General features: G+C 43.9%; 2 protein-coding genes across 7 annotated transcripts; one reads left to right on the forward strand and one right to left on the reverse strand.

Annotated features, from left to right (window-relative positions):
- The first annotated feature begins 55 nt into the window (after positions 1–55).
- On the forward strand, positions 56–14165 carry LOC105698506. Of its 5 annotated transcripts, none has more exons than XR_001103928.1 (7): positions 56–689; positions 1247–1719; positions 8994–9112; positions 9230–9323; positions 9448–10506; positions 13577–13722; positions 14060–14165. XR_001103928.1 is itself a non-coding variant. In XM_012422811.1 (5 exons), the coding sequence occupies exons 2-5, from the start codon at positions 1519–1521 to the stop codon at positions 9613–9615; spliced, it is 582 nt and encodes a 193-aa protein (XP_012278234.1). In that variant the 5' UTR covers positions 56–689; positions 1247–1518; the 3' UTR covers positions 9616–12649. The 5 variants fall into 5 exon arrangements, 1 of the variants encoding a protein (XP_012278234.1); XR_001103929.1 differs by having other exon boundaries at positions 9448–10280; XR_001103926.1 differs by lacking the exons at positions 13577–13722; positions 14060–14165 and adding an exon at positions 11864–12649 and having other exon boundaries at positions 9448–11801.
- On the reverse strand, positions 12749–15668 carry LOC105698504. 2 transcript variants are annotated; one of them, XM_012422806.2, is made up of 10 exons: positions 15273–15667; positions 15101–15161; positions 14884–15039; positions 14569–14799; positions 14172–14480; positions 13972–14076; positions 13742–13902; positions 13594–13666; positions 13163–13489; positions 12749–13063 (listed from the first exon to the last, which is right to left on the reverse strand). In XM_012422806.2, the coding sequence occupies exons 1-10, from the start codon at positions 15363–15365 to the stop codon at positions 12840–12842; spliced, it is 1740 nt and encodes a 579-aa protein (XP_012278229.1). In that variant the 5' UTR covers positions 15366–15667; the 3' UTR covers positions 12749–12839. The 2 variants fall into 2 exon arrangements, with proteins under 2 accessions (XP_012278229.1, XP_012278230.1); XM_012422807.2 differs by lacking the exon at positions 13972–14076 and having other exon boundaries at positions 15273–15668.
- Positions 15669–18217: the final 2549 nt, after the last annotated feature.

Here is an 18217-nt window from a genome sequence, read left to right on the forward strand (position 1 = left end):
AATGCCGAAACGAGGAGAGAAGTAGACGGACCTGATTTGGTCGGGCGAAAATGAATCAGCCTAGAAATGGTCAGACTAAAGTAGTCTTCTTCCCTAGTAGATAAATCGACTTTCCAGTCAGACACAGATAGAAAAAAAAACTAGTCAGACGGAAGTAGAAAATCCACTTTTATTCAGACTAATCACTAGCCTCGATTTTGCACAGACAGGTTGATAAATTATGTTTAAGTCATACGCGCGATTAAAATCGTATATTAACATCGTAAAGAAGGCATTCATGTCCACCAGGGTGCATGCAGATAAATCGGGGAATTCGAGCAGATCCGAAACTCGACCGATCCCATTGCGGAATGGAAGCGGATAGAAGGGTGTCCGAGTGGGCTAGTGCGCGCCTCCCTCTGCGCATCCCTCTACGCAGGGTATCAGGGGCGGCGAGTCGGCCGCCTCGGCAGTACTCGGGATGCTTCGGGCGGGCTCGGAGCGCGGGAGGGCGCGCACCACTGGCAGTCGTCGAGCTCGAGCAGTTCGGGGCCGTTCGACGCGGCTCGGTTCGGTCAGTACGCCCCCGCGCCGTCGACCGGGCCGCACGTCGATGCTCGTCGCCGCGCCGTAGCGGGACCCGCGCAGCCACCGTCCCCGCGTCCCGCTGCAGGGTCGTCGGCGGGGTCGTTCGTTTCCCGGTGGCCGCGGTGAGTGGACCCTCTCTGCGTTCTTGAAAAGTGACCTCCGCCGCGCCGGGGGACGAGAGTGAGAGGGATAGAGGGGTACCCGAGTAGGCGCGAGAGAGCGAGCAGGCGCTCGGCGGGAGGGAGGCCGCTCGGGAGACTTCGGCCGACTTCGGGCAACCTCGGCCGCCCGTCGAGGGTCGCGCCGGAGGCTCCGTTAACCCATTACCCGCCACTCGCGCGCTTAAGAAATCGCGGGGGATGATAAGGATTTACGCTCCAGATTTATAGGGCTGCGTTAATCCGCCACCTAGCGCCGCGATGCGCGCTCCGGGAATCCAATCTCCCGAGGGTAACCTTCGCTTTGAGGTTATCCCACTTAAGAATACCTCGTAACGCTTAGATACGGATCCCCGTCCAACCGCGCGGAGGGATATACTCGCGGACGTCGCACGACTCTCGTTCTCTCCTCGAAATCCGCCGGCAGAATCGAAATTGCATTTTTTATTTTAACGCTCGATCGTCATTCCGACGTGAATTATCTTCTCGAGAGGGTGAGGAATGAATTCCCTCCGTTTCAGGTCCCCGTCGAAAGGGCCACTTCGGAACCGAGGTCTACCTTAAATCCGGAAATCAAAGAAGAGGAACTCACCAATTACGAGAAACTGCCAACGTTACCACGAAATCAAGATCCTGCCAAAGATACCTTACCCCCGAGTGATCGCCAATCGCATTAGTCGTTAACGACCTTAGGTTAAGAGATTTCGAGGAGGCGTTCATTATATAGGATAAAGAGGGGAGCAAGATGAAGAAAGTAGCGCCAAACTCGAGTTAGACCGGAGAGACCGGTGGGATGGTGTCGGGGTGGTGCCCCTGCGTTCCCCTAGGGCGCCGGGAGTCCCCGGCGGCGACGGGGAATTCAAACTGCAGCTACGGCGCCCCCTTCTCCGTCAGCGCCGCGACCGACCGCGCGGAGATGGTTCAAATGTTCTACTACGAGAACCGCGGCAAGTGCTGCAAGAAATTGCTTAGATACAACGGATATACGAACAAGGTAAGGTTACCTCCTACGAAACTTTTGACACTAGGTTTACGGGCGTTTTATATATATATATAATATATACATTATATATATGATGATATATATATATCATCATATATATAATGTATATATAATATATATATATATACCAAATACGTCGGTGAAAGATCGAATATTTCATTACATTGTTGTACATTCGGACCCTCTCCAGTGTGTGTCGACAATCACACACCGGTGAATGTCAACATTTACCGGTGTAAGTCAGAAATAAGGGTATTTAGGAAATATTTCGGACATACACGAAGCGACTATGTGAATGTTGACATTCACCGGGGAAAGTCGACATTCTCCAGATTTCGGTGTTTCACCGTAACACTTATCGTGTCGCTTGTTTAACTTACAGTTGTTACCGGTGAAGGCCTTAAGAATAACCGTTAGCATGTTATTCTTACGTTGCATAATTAATTAATGTCCCGTTTTGCTATTTTTCATTCTTTAGTAATTCTGGTAATATTAATTATGCATCGATTTGGAAGTGAGAATTTTCTAGAATTTGATCGGCCAATTCAATGGTTTTAATGAGAAGTGAAACCTGCAGTCGTTTCACCGAATACCCCCGCCGCCATCTTGTAAAGTGGTGCTCGAAGTCCGACCGTTATTTCGACGTTTGAAGGGCGTTTCTTTTTTATATGGAAATTGGGTTTTACGTTCCCCTGTGTCGGAGGGGTGCAACGACTGCGGGGCTTCAACTCGAAATTGGCACGGGAAATGGCTACGTGATGTATCGCACTCCGGGAGGATATACATACATGTATTGTAGGAATTGCGATGCCCGTCGAAACGAGTGATTGCTTAGACCCGGTTTCGCCGCGCTGCGGTCCACCGGAGTGAAATAGAGCGCCGTGGTTGGTGTTTCCCCTGGAGCGGTCGGAAGCTCCAATGGAAATGCCAATCAGCGTGCCGTGTTTCCCCTCGCACCCTCCAATGGGAGAGGCCGAGCGAGGATCGAGAATTCCGAATAGAGTGAAACCCCTGGCACTCTCGCACCCGATCTCGCCATAAAGGCAGCAGAAATGGAAGAAGGGAAACGATGCGACTTTTTCTTTTTTTTTTCTCTCTAATCAATTTTTCCCATTTTACGTGAATTATTTGCGCAGCGAATGCTGCCTTTACTTTTTATCAAGGATATTGTTGCGTATATATCCCATGTCCGTCTCACCATAAAGGCAGCGGAAATGGAAGAAAGGAAACGATACGACTTTTTCTTCTTTTTTTCTCTCTAATTAATTTTTTCCTTTTTACGTGAATTATTTGCGCAGCGAATGCTGCCTTTACTTTTTATCAAGGATATTGTTGCGTATATATCCCACGTCCGATCTCACCATAAAGGCAGCGGAAATGGAAGAAGGAAAACGATGCAACTTTTTCTTTTTTTTTTTCTCTCTAATAAATTTTTTCCTTTTTACGTGAATTATTTGCGCAGCGAAATATGCCGGTTATTCGACAGTTCCCTATTCCCTTCTCGCTGCCTTTGCTTTTTATCTAGGATATTGTTGCGTATATATCCCACGTCCGAGGTAAAACCTTGATAAAGAGGCACTCACCCTCGTTACGCACGAGGGCGCTCTTTGAGGAGTTCTTTTTATTTATCTTGCGCCCGCCTTGTCGAGTTTCGAAGCTCCTCCTTGATAAGGGACGAGGGAGGTCGTCGACGAAAAGGACGGCAATCGCTCGCGGAGGGAAGATGGAGATCGGATTAATGATCTAGAGCGGCTACCTTTATTTGCACAACCTCGGATCATCCATGGGGGAGGTTTAAGGGAGGAAATTCTACCCCTCGTGCCCACTTGATAGATTACTAGTCTCCTCGTTGGTCAGAGTCATGTGACACGTAATTCCCCTCCCCTTGACGCCTATTTGAATAGTTCCCGTATATCAAGGAACTCGGCAGAGTTTCGAGACAAATACGTTTGCACGAGAAATGTTGGCAGAGAGAGGTGGAACCTGAGCTAAAGATGCTCCCGAGTTTCTATACGTCAATTATACCGAGAATTAGATATATGTTTTAGGTACTTTATTACAGATGAGATTATTCCTTCATCGCCCCGTAATATATTGTGATAATATTTTTATCGTAATTATATTTGCGCAAGAGTCTTGAGCCGATGCTACCAAGTATCTTTACGTCAATTTTCCGGATAAAAAAAATATGCTTTAGATATTTAGGCCATAGGTGCGATTGTTCGTTCATCGCTCTGTAGTCAGAAATGGAGTTTCAAGCCAAATACGTTTGCGCGAGGATCTTGAACCAAGAGAGACGCTACCAGGTATCTATACGACAAGGATCCACTTTTCTGGGGGATGAGAAATATGCTTTGGATATTTAGCCACGTATGAGATTATTCGTTCGCCGCTCTGTACACATAAGCGGATACTGCACATCCAATGAATTTAATTTCGTCCAAGGGATGACTGGCATTACCCAGCGGGGTATCTTTTGCGAATCGATCCCGATAAGGGATTCCGGGCGAGAGCATAAGAATGCGACTCGGCCTCGCTTCCCCGAATTCAGTGGGGGTGTTTTCAATCGATGTCGAGGCGGTATTTGCATGGAACGCTTCGAGGGAAGTTCGAGGAAATGGCCTGCACCAAAGTTGCGCCGTTAAACTCGCTCGTCGGTGTGACGCCATGACGGGAAACAGACTAGAAAGAAACTCAAGGAGGTATTCCGTGTACCGACCTCGGAGTGGTTCTAAACGTGGTATATTACATCAAGGACGTGAAAACACCGGAAAATGACCGACCGATTTTATCGAGAATTTATACATTTATGCCTCGAGTTAAAGAGAAATGAATTTCTAACAGAAAATAACACCTTCGTTTCCATTAATTTATACCGACATACGGTTGACTGGATTCTTGAATTCCAGCCCGGAATTTTTCTGATTCCCGAATCTCGCAAAACTCACGTGGAAATCTATGGTCATTCCACATAATTCTGGATAATTACATTCTCGATAAAAATATTCAATAGAACGCCGGGAATTTTTAAACTCCAGAGGGCCGATTCCAATATGGCGGACAGCTGACGCCATGACGGTAGGATACACGGGCCCCGCAAATTCAAGCATTCTCTTCGCATTCTTTTGAAGGGAGCAAAAAGAAAACACAATTAGCATCTCGCAAAAATCACATGGAAATCTATGGTCATTCCACATAATTTCGGATAATTACATTCTCGATAAAAATATTCAATAGAACGCCGGGAATTTTTAAACTCCAGAGGGCCGACTCCAATTCCGCGGATTCCAATATGGCGGACAGCTGACGCCATGAAGGTAGGATACGCGGACCGTGTAAATTCGAACATTCCCTTCGCATTCTTTCGAAGGCAGCAAGAAGAAAAGAGAATTAGACTGCGGCCATATAGGCATGCAACCGATTGGCATAAATCCCGAGAATAAGCGAGAAAATACGAGAAATCGACCGTTCTCTCTTTCGGCTGTATAACCTCCGTGGTCGGATCGGCGCGCGAAGTCCACATACATTCTACGTTCATGGGGGGCGATTTCCCTAAAACGACGGGACCGGGACGCGAGCAAACGTGGCACTTGACACGCCGCGCCAATTTGATGCACTGCCTGGAATGTAATTCGACGCTCACAGGCCGGGTTATTAAATTCCCCCCGACGTTGCAAGAACATTACCTGGGAACTCCCGTCCGAGCCTGTTAATCGGGACGAAATGGAATTTCATTATAAGATAATTACGGGGCGATTAAACGAGCCCGAGGAATTCAATCGGGTGAGGAAACGCGAGGAACGTCTGCAGTCTTCGTTCCCTTCCGGTGGACTTTTTTCAGGAGAAACAAAATGGCGATCGAACGGTCGGAGCCAATCGCGAGGGCGACGCGACGAGAGCAGGCAGCGCGCTTGTTAAAAACTAATTACACTCGCGAAATGACCGAGGGGAAAAAGGAAGCATAGGTGTACGATGACGTTCCCGGGTAGAACGTCGCAGAGGCCGGTGATTAATTGCGGGACCGCCGAAAGAATCTGCCACGCGTAAACGCGGGGACGGCCGCCATTTTGTCCGCGACTTAAGGGAGGAATTACCCGGCGGGGGAAATGCCGGAACGATTAATGGAAATTAAGGGTGAACACTTGACGCTAATCACCCGACACGTAGATAGACATATGTATGCCACGCACGTTAATCTGACCGTGGGGCTAGAAAATACGAGAGAGGAGAAACAGGGGGCTATTTTCTCGTTCTCCCTGTTTCACGCAAAATGGCCGCGCGGTGCAGTATGACGACGCGCTATTTAACACGATAAAACAAAAGGGGGAGAACCAAAATAGTCCCTCTGTTCAATCCTCGTTTTATCCCCTGCCTTCGCGAGAATATCAAGGGAATATTCAAGTTCGTAGATTTCACATATCCTACGTTCGGCATTGAAAAAAAAAAGAATTCATTAGAACCAAAGAAACATTTCGTTAGTTCAAAGAATTTCACTCTAATAAGCTCAAATAAATTGTCACAATTCCGAAGAAACGTTGCATTCAATTTATTCCAGTTTGATTCGAATCATTTCTTGGTGGTATTAAAAAAAAATATATATATATACATTTCTCTCGTTCAATGAAATTTTTTTCTCTGCTCGGTCCTAACCTAACCTCTCTCATTTCTCGCCGCCCTCTGTAGGGCTGTGTAGAAATTCGGAGGCGCGGGATCTATTTCTTTTTTTTTTCTCTTCGTTTCTCTTTTTCTTTCGAGCAACTCAGTCGAATCCGCGGGTAGCCGGAGGGCGGAGGAAGAAAGAGAGGGAGCAATCGACATGACCGAAGGGGAGAGAAAGAGGGAGCGATGCGAAAAAGAGGAGCGAGGATTTCGCCCTGGTCCAGCATCGCCATGGCAACCGACTCTGAGCGTCCCCACCATCCGAGCTTTGCTTTCCAATGGTGGTAATAATGTATAAGTAGTTTCCAGTCTTCGATGCAGATCCTAGTATTCCCGGTGTATAAGCGGCGGGAATTACGGGCGAACAATGCGACGCGGCCTGGAATCCTGCGAAACAAGAGATCCTGGATTTAACTCCATCGTGGAGTTCGAGGACGCATGAAAAGAGAAAATGAAATACAGAAAATCCGCCGTTTCCGAGAACGCGTAAAAAGAAATAAATCACCAAGCTTGTACATTTTCACGGATACATAATTGTCGTGCGAGATTAAATTCTCTCATGTGTGTACTCACTCTTTACATGAAACAAAATGCCCCGCGACATCTGGCAAAAATATGGAATTTGACTTTTCTCCCAGCAGCAGGAAAATCCGGCAATTCCGAGAACACCTAAAAAGAGGGAATAAATTACAAAAAACTGTACATTCTCCCGGATAGATAATTATCAGGGAAATTACATTTTCAAATGAATGCACTCGTGTAACCTAACACGATAGAAAATGCACCGTAACGTATTACAGAGACATTGAATTTGATTATCTCTAGCGGTACGGAAATTCCATTGTTTTCGGCCCTTTCAACTTTTCAGGGAGGTAAAGAGACTCGAGCTGTTTTCGCGACTAGTCGAGGGAAGATATATGCATTTGGCGAGGGTTTGCCCACCGAAGGCGTTATTTGTGGCGATGACCATTTATCAATGTGGAATCCAGGGGAATTACGCCATTTGGCGGTTATCGGCGACCGGCGATAATTGGTCCCGAGTGAGATCCAATTTCTGGATCGGCTTTTCATTGTTTCCCTGGACTGTGGTAGCGTTGTCGCGAATCCGACGGACTAACTGTAGCAAGGATGAGAGTCGCGATCCGTACGACTGGAACGTCAAACGAATAAATATTCATGTTTCACTTGTTGCAGTAAGAGGCCAAAGCAGGCGGCGAAGTCGAAGGCATCTCCTGAGAAATGTCCTCAAGACATACCGAGGCCCGAAACATCCGGTCAATGAAGGAGAATAAACGTCTCTAGTGGATACGCGCCCGACAGTGAGTGCAATCGTCCGTCACCGTCAGTACGTGTGCACTGGAGACAAGTCCTTGCTGCAGTTAGTCCCTTCCGCTGCAATTAGATTCGCACCCACCAAGCACATTGTTTCAGCCACATAACGCCGAATTAACATGATACGTCAAAAGTAATTCCCTACATAGGCACAATATGGAATTACCGCCGTTCCACGCCGATACTTTGGTATCGTAATGCCAAAGAAAGCGCACACGGTATGTGCGCGTTACATTATTCGTTTCACAACGGTGTCAGACTTGACAGGAAATAATATATAAAAGTTAGGAATATGTAACGCGTATCTTAGAAAGATATATGGTAGAATTTATGCGGCTGTTGTGTAACTGTGTTTGGTGGGCACTAAGGTGGCTACACAAATCACGACAAAGCGTAGCGATAAGTCTCCGCAAACCCGATTTATCTCTTCGTCCAATTTATCTGCACAAACTGCGCAGTTGTATTATGTTTTAAACCTCTGGACAATGACGAATGGGAAATTTTACTCGGATCTCTGTCGGGAATTAAATATCTACGCAACTGAGATACTAATCGGTACGATTTATCGGTGCGATTTATCGGTGCGATTTATCGGTGCGATTTATCGGTACGATTTATCGGTGCGATTTATCGGTACGATTTATCGCTGCATGTGTAGTCAGCTTTCGTCGAGGAAGAACACGGATGATTGATCGGTCCTACATTCGTACGTCGTGGCTTCTCGAATTCCGGGGTTCCCCTTCTAAACCTGAAAAAGAGAGGCTATGAGAAAATACGTGACCAAGTTGTTACCCTCTTTTCACGTATTTTTGCGCGGACTCCTTCGGCAATTTCTTATCTCTCTCCGTGATACTAGCCTCGACCGACCTGTTGCGCCTGGTGGTCTCCTCGAAATAAGTGAAAAGAGGGCAGAACCCTGATATTAACTCCTCCAGGGTCGAGGAGTGATCTCCTTTTCGCCACTTATGGCGCTGCGAGGCTTACCTAACGGCCGAGGGGTGGAAAACGTGTCGGCTAGGGCTGGCGAAATTGATATTTTCTTCCCTCGGGCTCTCCCTCGTTCTCTCTGCAATGACTTCATGTATATAAATGACACATATATACATAGAGAGATTCATAACAGGGGAACAAATCCCAGAAAAGAGCGAGCTGAATATAATTTCTCGGCAGATTTTAACAATGCAACAAGGAAATTAATTACAACGCGCCCTTATTCTTATGGTTTATTTAAATGGAATCTGTACCTTGTCCAATGTCAATTGTCGATGTCGTAGGTTCTCCTTTTCCCCGAAGAAGGCTGGGCAAGAAGTGCAAGTAGTTCCTATTGGACCCTGACGCCATTTTGGTGGAGCAGGAATCGGTGTAAAGTTGTCGAGGTCGCCGGAACCAGAAGGTACGTTTCGACTAGAATTCATCGAGTCGCTATCCTAACGAAGAACTTTCATTTTGGATTATTAGACTTTACTTACAGGGTATTTAAGCGACTGTATAAATCTGCTTTGAATCGCAGGTACAGCACCCAGGCCAAAATGGTGGACACGGGTACTGGCACACTCTACATTATAGGTTCCTTCAAAAGAATGACAACGGATCCAGATTTCAAGGTGTCTATATGAGAAACACATATCGAAAATTAAATTAATTAAATGAATACAATTAATACTAAGACTAAACCTGATAAAACAGCATGTACCGATCGGTCCTTTACCTCGATTCGTTGGTCAACAGTTATACCTGACGTCCAACGTCTCGTCGAGCGACTTCAACATGGGCTACAGCATGACGGGCACCTTGGAGCGTGGCTGCAAGAAGACGAACAGCTTCCAGATGACGCATTTCGCGGTAATAAGGCGACGTGATTACGAGAAGGCCTATGAGAACTCCAATCCCACCTAGTGCCCGTCCATGCCCACGCTCTGTGGGGACTGCGAAAGCTGCACTTAAGGCGTAGCTTGAGTATTTTTACCGTGACAGGGTTCTCGAGCCTCGCCTTTGCGGAGAGGTGCAGGTCTCGTGAGAAAATTCGGTACCAGGGATGTTCTAAGCCGCTCCATCGAAGCCTCCTTGAGATGTGTCGATCACTGAACCGAGCAGTGTACCTGGAATTCGTCGAAAAGCTGGATTATCCCGGTTTTTAGATGTCTTTCAAATTTTTTATTTTTTTTCATAGGCTCGCGGGTCGTCTAGCGAGCGAACTACTTATGATTTAATTGCGGTACAAGCACTCGTGCGCGAACATAACCTCTGATAATCTCGAAGGGAGTTTACGAAGAGGTTATGGTGGTCCAGCGAGGCAGATTTCCAGGGGAAACCCTGAAGAGACCTTCGTAGTGGTCGACGGCGACGAGGGTGCATCTGGAGCGGCGTAATTTTAAGATTGTACCGCGCCAAAAGAGAGATTATAACGTCCGTAATAGTCTTTATTAATTTTAAGGGAAATCAATTGGCACGTTGACGGACCCTCGAGGAGGTTATCCGGAAATGCGCGCAGTGTAATACCTAAAAGTGAAGATAAGTTACATGGGTGTTAATGCCAACGAGTCCTTTGCCAAAGTACTAGAGTAAGTCTGCGACAATGATTTTTCAAAGTGTGAGTACATGTGGAAAAAAAGTGCGTCCTTTCTTTCGTACACGTTTTTGCGCGTATACATGCAGTGTTTCACGAGAGAACCAGATCTATATGAATATATTATATACACGAGTAATATAATTGTAATCCCGTGACGAGTCGTGAGGTCACAATTGCATTTCCTTCCGAGTCACCAACACCTAGGTGCGTGTTTTGTTGTAAGTAAGGTATTTCCAAAGATAATAGAGTACTCGACGTTTTCTCTCAAGTTCCATATAAATGTTTGATGGTTTTAATAGGTATTTTCAAGTGAAGGAATTGCTCAGACGTAGAATCTCGAGGCTAAGATATGGCTCGATACGCTGTCCCCTTTTTGTTTAGCCCGTTGGGCAAGTTAATCTAATTTATTTGTTGAATTGTTGTAGTCCTTAATGAGTATAAATTATTAGTCGGAGAATAGATGCCAATTAGAAGAGTTGCGTTACTTTTGGCTGGTCCAACGTTTCGGTTTCAATCCCTGTAGTTTGATCGAGTGGTAGACATTAATTACGCAACGCGTAGTTTGCCTCCGATCTATGTGCGTAAGCCGAATTGACACATAATGTTCACGGATTGTAGAGTACGATAAGTATATGAAGCAGGAGTTGTCAAAACATAGAGTGACGATGTTTTACATGATATTTATTTTTGCTAAGAACCAGGAATTCTGTCACGTCTATATGACTCGCCCTCGTCAAAATTGGGCGTTTATTTATTTGGCATATACTATGTATAGATAAGAGGTCCTCAAAATTAGGGAAGTACGTCTTATATTTAATAACTCTCCCATTGTAGCTTGTGACTGATTTTCTCACCGATGCTCTCGATATGATGATTCAAACTCTTGGCACGATAAGTTTACTAGCTGTAATCGACACTACGCTTCGTAGTGAGGAATTATTATGCTCGTGCGAAAATCTCTCTTTTGTAATCACTTAATAAGGTCACGAACGCTCGTACTACCTCAAAATAATGCGCTGACGTGACCACAATACATTATAATGCAAGTGAAATTACGCAGGAAATAATTTCGATGAACACCACCAAAGACAAGTTACATTAAAGAACAATAACGATGAAACAGTGTTAGAGGTATGATTACGTAGCAATTTCTTTTTCAGCAAAGTGAATTGACAGTCTTATGGGAATATTTTATACACAACTATACGCAACATGTATTACCGTGGTTAATTATTTGCCTGCGGAATTTCACATACCGCAAAGTGGGATTGTTTTAACGGTGGTAATCGTCGACAGAAAGTGCTAAAATATTTTTCTTTCGTCTGTGCTTAGGAACGTGCTCGTGCGAAGGAGATTTAAGCAAAGCATGGAAATCTAGTACAAAAAATAAGGGAAAACAAAAAAATTACAATCGCTGCATAAATTTCTGTAGGTTCGAGGCAGTCCTGCTTTGTGGTATCCTTCCTTTTACAATAAGTGTAATTAAATAGTAATATCGAATACTTCTTCTAAGGTATGTATTTCGTCACAGACGTACTGTCATGTTCAACGAACAATTCGATTTTTCGTCCATAGATGCACGGTGAGATAAAATATTTTTTTATATCATGCATCCCTGTGCATCGACGAAGAATTGCATTCACCTTGGAAAGCCGTCGTGGCATTTTTCCTCAATGGCATACTGCTAAGTACGGTTAAAAGTATTAGCAAACCGATTAATTTGCAACTTCACAGACTATCTCACATGAAACATTTTAAACGGTGAGAAACGCAGGCATTGTCGGAGCATGCTTTCGATTATAATCTACAAATAAGCACACCTTTAATATCTCGTTACGCTCTGTAATAGGGTTATGAAAAAATGGGGAAGAAAAGACATTATGCCGTCTCGAGGTGGAACACTCGCTTGATATAAATGTGCTTCACATTGTGCACCGAATTCTCCTCGTTTTAACCGGCCAATGCAACTTGAGAAAACCGTTTCTTTTCGACGTAGAGGTTAAACTGTAGGCTCAATGGCGACTTTAAAAGTGAGGTGCGAACTCGGGCCTTAAACGGTCAATTTTTGCTCAAGTATGTTAGAATTTCACGGCGAAGCTCAAGTTCGATGGTCGTACACTTTTCCTAAGATCGAAGACACGCTCAGAAAAGAGACGCATAACGACTACGGTCGTTGTTGGAAATGATTTCCACTGGTGCTACTTTTTCTAGGTTTTCTTATATTCTCAAGTCCATTATGCAAACGCAAACGAATTAAAGAGAACGATAATACCGAAAATACAGGGACGAAGGGGGGTGAGAAACGACGTAACATCTTTGATGTAAGGGAACGGTTTAGATTAAACAAAGCGAATGTACAAACGGTGTAACGATTTATTCTTCCTCTGCGTATCGTTTGAATGATTTTATCGGGGCTTTCGATTGGGAACTTTTTAACGAAGAAGCGAACACAAGGCAGGATAATAAATTAAATGTTTATTGGCACTTGCATGTTATACATAACAGTGGAAACCGCATCGAACTTTATGAACTAATTCTAATATATAGAATCTTATAAGTCGAGCTTGTCAATTCGAAACTCACAATTACTCGGAGGTCTGAACACAAGATTTTCGCCGTCTCCTTCGCGATTTCCCCCCAATAAATTCAATTCGTCGATATTTGTCGCATATCGCCTTGGTATCGGTTCACCTTCCGAAGCTTGGGTGGTTTCAACGGTGACATTTATTTTCTCCCCGTTAGAGGCTGGTCCTTTTTCGGAGGGTATAAGGTTTTCTAAAATGGATACGTTCGGTGCAGTTCGTGTTAACAGACATATTATTATTTACGAAGTATGTAAAATATAAATATTTAGATGTAAAAGATAATACGTACCAGTCTCTTCAGCAGTCCTTAGGATTTTGGGCGGTTCTCGCCGGGAAATCTCGACTTTGGCCGTTTTTATGCTTTCGTGCAAACTTTTGGCCGACACGCATCCAACACTTGGATAGTGAACACCGTGAACGGTTCTTACAAATTTATTAAGGTCCTCCGGTATGTTGAATCTTTTGAAGTATCGAGCTTCCTCGGGAATGTCGTCTGTCTCACAATAAGGTAATTGTATCGCGTAATACCTCTTGTTTCGTCGCGGATAATTTTCTTTGATTAATCTCAGGGCATGATTGTCCATGTTCCGATAAATTACTGGCACTGCAGCGTCACCTGTAAATTAGATTCCAAAATGACTGCACGATAGGCCTTCGAAAGGGCTGGCGATAATGACAGATTATTTATGAATTTTCTTTTCAGATGGGAAACATAATTACTTGGAGGTGGAGAAGTGGCTACTATCACCACGTCTGCTTTTTCAAAAGCTGAGTTGCACCAAAGACCGGGATCCTAAAATGGAGAAAATGGAACATGTCATGAAATTTATTCAACATTTCTAACGCATGGTGAGATATGACATGTTACCTCATTGGGGCTTTTTGGAATGTTTAATATGTCGATCATTGCATCGATATCACAAGCCTTTAAGTACCTCGATAGATCAGCCATTACATTTACGTGGGCCAAATGCGTCGGTGAATATACTAACAAACAATTCGTTTTGCGTCCTCTACTTCTTAACGTTCCTGAGTTGTAAATATGATCGGTTAAAATATTATCTTTCAACCTTTAATTCAATAAAAATGTAGAAGTACCTTTTTTAGTGAATAATTTATATGCGTGATACATTGCGTAACAAATCACAGGAGGTATCCAAATAATACTAATGATCATTATCAACAGACGACGGGATGGTCGACCTAAGATAATCAGTGGGGGAACGAAACGAAATGAAATTTCATGAGAAATGATTAAAGAACAATGATAAGAGACTGTAATGAAAATAATTACGCACTTATAAAAATCAACGGCGACGTAACGTTATTACAACCATATTCATTGCACGTGGAATGCATTGCTGCTACCTTAAAATAATAAATGCCTTCATCCACGGAAAACTCATGTAGAATATGAGAATCTGCTTCCTTGGGAGTGAGGATTGCAGTAGTAACACTGTCCGTGTCATTTTTTATTAACCATGCTTTATAGCTGGTAACGTTAAACTTTTCAGGTACTCGCTGTACGTATAATGAAAGCCCATCTGTATTCGATATGTCTATGTAAATAAATGGGGTATACGATTGAACGTCTGTCACCATCTCATCTGAAAGTTTATGAATGGGATCGTAGAGAAGAATACAGGTAATGTACCGGCTTGCATAGAAACGGGCTTAGTTTATGTAATCACTTACTTACAAACCTATGTATTGGTACATTAAATACCAATTTGCGACTGAACTCATAACATTTCCCAACCACCAAATACTCCAGTCTATAAGAGGCTCCTTCGAATGAATCATCGGAGAAAGGACACGATACGAACAATTCCGAAGGCCTTTGATGAGTAACGTTTCCATAAAGGTGTATATGTCGACACACCGACGTTCCCTCCGCATTGATATCTTGATATCTCGTTATCAATTCTGTCGACAAATTATGGTTAATGTTTCAAAGCAGTACCTATGACCCAACTGTTATATTAATAATGCATTCAAATTCCTGCTTACTTTGAAAATCGATATTGCTGACAGAGAGATTGAACGCAGTCGCCATACCTCCGAGCTGATCAAAGTATTTGATATACGCACTCAATCTAAACTCTGCTGCTGCCGATTTGTACAGCGGGTAATGACCCAGATGTTCGAAAGTCAGCTTTGAACATTCTAAAGACACATTTTATCTCATTAGAAAAGGAACGACGAAATGAAATCTATGCGTTCCTACCTTCTCCTCTCTGCACCGGAGTTAACAAACATTGTTTTTCAGGAACTGGATGTATGACGGTCTAGTGTAGAAAAAATCAAAATTGCCGATCAAACCGATTACCTAAATCTATCGCAGACTTATCTTCCATAAAAATGACTTATCCACTTAAATGTTATCTCGAGCAACTCACTTGATTTTGGCAAAACTCCGAGTAGCATTTCGAAGCATTGCTATTTTTCAGTAGGCAGCAGAGCAGTACAAGGAAAACGTACACATTTGACATATTGAGGTTAGGAAGAACGCGGAAACCAAGATCACATTAATTACACGCGGTTGGGAGGACGGCATATTCTCATCAGCGAGAGGTTTGGAGCGATATCACGCATTTGATCGGTATTACAATCACGAAATATCGATATCATCGCTTAGTAACCTATACATGTCACCAACAATCAAACAATACCATTGTTTACGAGCACTGCCACATAGAGTACGCTCGAGATAGAGATCCGACCACTGGGGTGATTTTAATGCCCACCTTTCGCCATCTGTCGGGAGCATCTCGAAACACGATTAACGTTCTCATAAATTCTCGATATTCTCGGTAACTTACGGTACGTTTCGCGATTACCTTCTTCGATTTTCTATCACCGGGAATTGTCGAACTGTACGAGTCATTAGTTCGCCCACTTCCCGAGGGATGGCGCCACCGCTCTCCTCTGGCGGTTCACCCTTTCCATAATTACAGATTTCAAGTTCGACGTCGACGGTAACGCAATAAATCGGCAATAAATCAACCGGCGTACATTTACCACCGTGTAGTTATGCAAAGCTACGTGACTTTGATCACTTTACGTTCCGAATTTCTGTGTCCCGTTTCAGAGACACGTCGGCGGCCTTCATTGATCAATGGTGCGAGCAGTCGGCGACGCCATAATACGCGAATCTGTATCAATAGCGATGCCACGCACGGCGGGGCTTGCCAGAGATACGCGTGCCCTATATATAGAGGCCATTGTGCCAGAATTAGCGTCAGTTCGCACCGGCTGTGCTTTTACGTTATGTAAGCCCGGAAGCGAGCGAGGGTTCGTTAGAGCGTCCATTGAGTTCGCGCAAACGTGACGTAGCCGCCAAAATAATGCGCGCTCGCGTGACTTCCGGGAAAGTAATACCTGGTAATTGCAACGTACATGCATCCGTAATCAGTCTTCGACGATAAAAGGTCAGATGCGAGGCCCGATACGTGCTTCGTGCGTCGATTCGTAAAGTCTACGTTTATAGGAAATTCAGCCGAACCGGAAACGCCTCCATTTAGCTGCAGCGCTATTTAACGATAAGCGCCCATTATGGCCTTTTATCTTTTCCACACCCCTTGTTCATGTTTCAGAATCCTATCTAGAAATATAATGGTAATTGTGGTTACACGGTTTAACCCCTAAACGGAAATAGGGACATTTTCAGTCAATGCCATCATATTAGAAATCTGCACTTTGCATACACGATCTAGCAATTATTTTTTATAAACAGTTTCTTGTATATTTATAAAAATTGGATTTCCATGGACTTTTCTTAGGGCCTCTATATTCACGTGGTCAAGTTTCAAATAATTACGTGCACCCAGTTCGGTGAAAAGTCTTAGAAACGATTTATTTTCCTTGGGCGCCACTTTCGTATCGCCTTAAGGTGAAGTGAAACGCCCTTCAAATCAGTCGATTCGAGTACAACACTTTTTTTTAAGGGTATTAGACCAAACTGTCCGAAACTTTGACACATCACTCCTGATCATCTAAGAATTGTCCTGACACTGATTCAAAATTTGGATTTTTTAACAAAATTTGTTAACTCAGCCCAGACCAGAATCAAAATGGCGTCGAGCTCTCATATTTCGATCGATATACAATTATCAAAGACTCCGATATGAGAATCGAAAGGGTCAGGACAATTTTACGAGAATTTAGAACACTCTGGTAATCGATAAACTCGCATTTGAACGGGATAAGGGCAAAAAAAGTGTTGTATGCGCTTCTATGCTAAAACGATGGTAATACGAGGTCTCGGAGTGAAAATTTAATTGACCTGGAAATCACAGATGGCGCAGGGGGTCCCTCTGCAGTCAATTAGGGCCCCAGAAAGCTTGAATCCAGAGGATTTCTGGAGTTTTACTTCGATTTCTTGATATTTATTATACGAAAACGACAGGTGTAGTATGCCATTTGGTACAATACTCAATATAATTCGACCCAGCTGTCAATATAAAAACGAATGTCGGCAACGTGGGCATTTAGAAGAATCTTCTTTATCGACGTTGATCAAGTTCCTCGACGTGTTTCACTTCACCTTAAGGATTAATTTAGCGCGTTTCCAGGCGGTCACCCATCCCGGGACCGGCCACGCCTAATGTTACTTAACTTCGGGATGGGACGAAAAGTGACATTTTCGACGTGGGTTAAGCGTTGACCAAATAACTCCATTTCCGTGTTCCGTTCTCCTGGATCCACTCTAGAAGAACGTTGCGCCATCTGGAAGTTCCGCCGAGGGCGAGAAAGAGGGCGCTGCATGGCCTCGAGTTATTTGCGTCCGGTCGTTAGACATATTTTTGCCATTCTCGAGACGGCAAATAATAACTTCCTGTTACCATCCTTCCCCTAGTTCTCGGCTTCCGGGGGATGAACGAGGACTGGCAAAAAGGGCGTTGAGTTACTGCTTCGGGAGTGAAATTCTGCACGCCGGTTCCAGCTATCGATATTATACAAGACAGCTAATAAAATCGGCATATGTGCCCATAACTATGAAAGTGGTCTAAGTCAAAATTAAAAAAAAAAATGAGTTTATCAGTTATTCCACGCCATATTATTTCAAACAAAATTAATTCAATGTAATTTCGAAAGAAAAAATATATGACTTAGACCACTTTCATAATTATGGGCACATATCATAAATATAGAATCCAGAAGTGCAAACTCGATTTTACCTTTACTCCATCGAGTACTGGTTTTAATATTTCGATAATGGTCTTCGTTTTGCAAAGAGTACACGGTCTCGCAAGTATGATTTTCCACATCGCGGGGTAGGAGTTTCTTAACTAATTCCCTTGTCCATCTCGAGGAACGAGGTCGAAAGACGTCTCTTGTCCGT

This window comes from Orussus abietinus, unplaced genomic scaffold, assembly GCF_000612105.2.
Source record: "Orussus abietinus isolate OABI.00-Male unplaced genomic scaffold, Oabi_2.0 scaffold226, whole genome shotgun sequence".
In the NCBI taxonomy this organism is placed as follows: Eukaryota; Metazoa; Arthropoda; class Insecta; order Hymenoptera; family Orussidae; genus Orussus; species Orussus abietinus.

Excerpts from the sequence above, each read along its gene's own strand:
- LOC105698506 (XM_012422811.1), top strand. The coding sequence starts at position 1,519 with ATGGTGTCGGGGTGGTGCCCCTGCGTTCCCCTAGGGCGCCGGGAGTCC. Across the intron at positions 1,720-8,993 it reads ACAACGGATATACGAACAAG|GTTCTCCTTTTCCCCGAAGA; the intron begins GTAAGGTTACCT and ends TCGATGTCGTAG. Across the intron at positions 9,113-9,229 it reads GAGGTCGCCGGAACCAGAAG|GTACAGCACCCAGGCCAAAA; the intron begins GTACGTTTCGAC and ends TTTGAATCGCAG.
- LOC105698504 (XM_012422806.2), bottom strand. The coding sequence starts at position 15,365 with ATGTCAAATGTGTACGTTTTCCTTGTACTGCTCTGCTGCCTACTGAAA. Across the intron at positions 14,481-14,568 it reads ACCAATACATAGGTTTGTAA|ATGAGATGGTGACAGACGTT; the intron begins GTAAGTGATTAC and ends ATAAACTTTCAG. Across the intron at positions 13,903-13,971 it reads TAAATTATTCACTAAAAAAG|GAACGTTAAGAAGTAGAGGA; the intron begins GTACTTCTACAT and ends TTTACAACTCAG.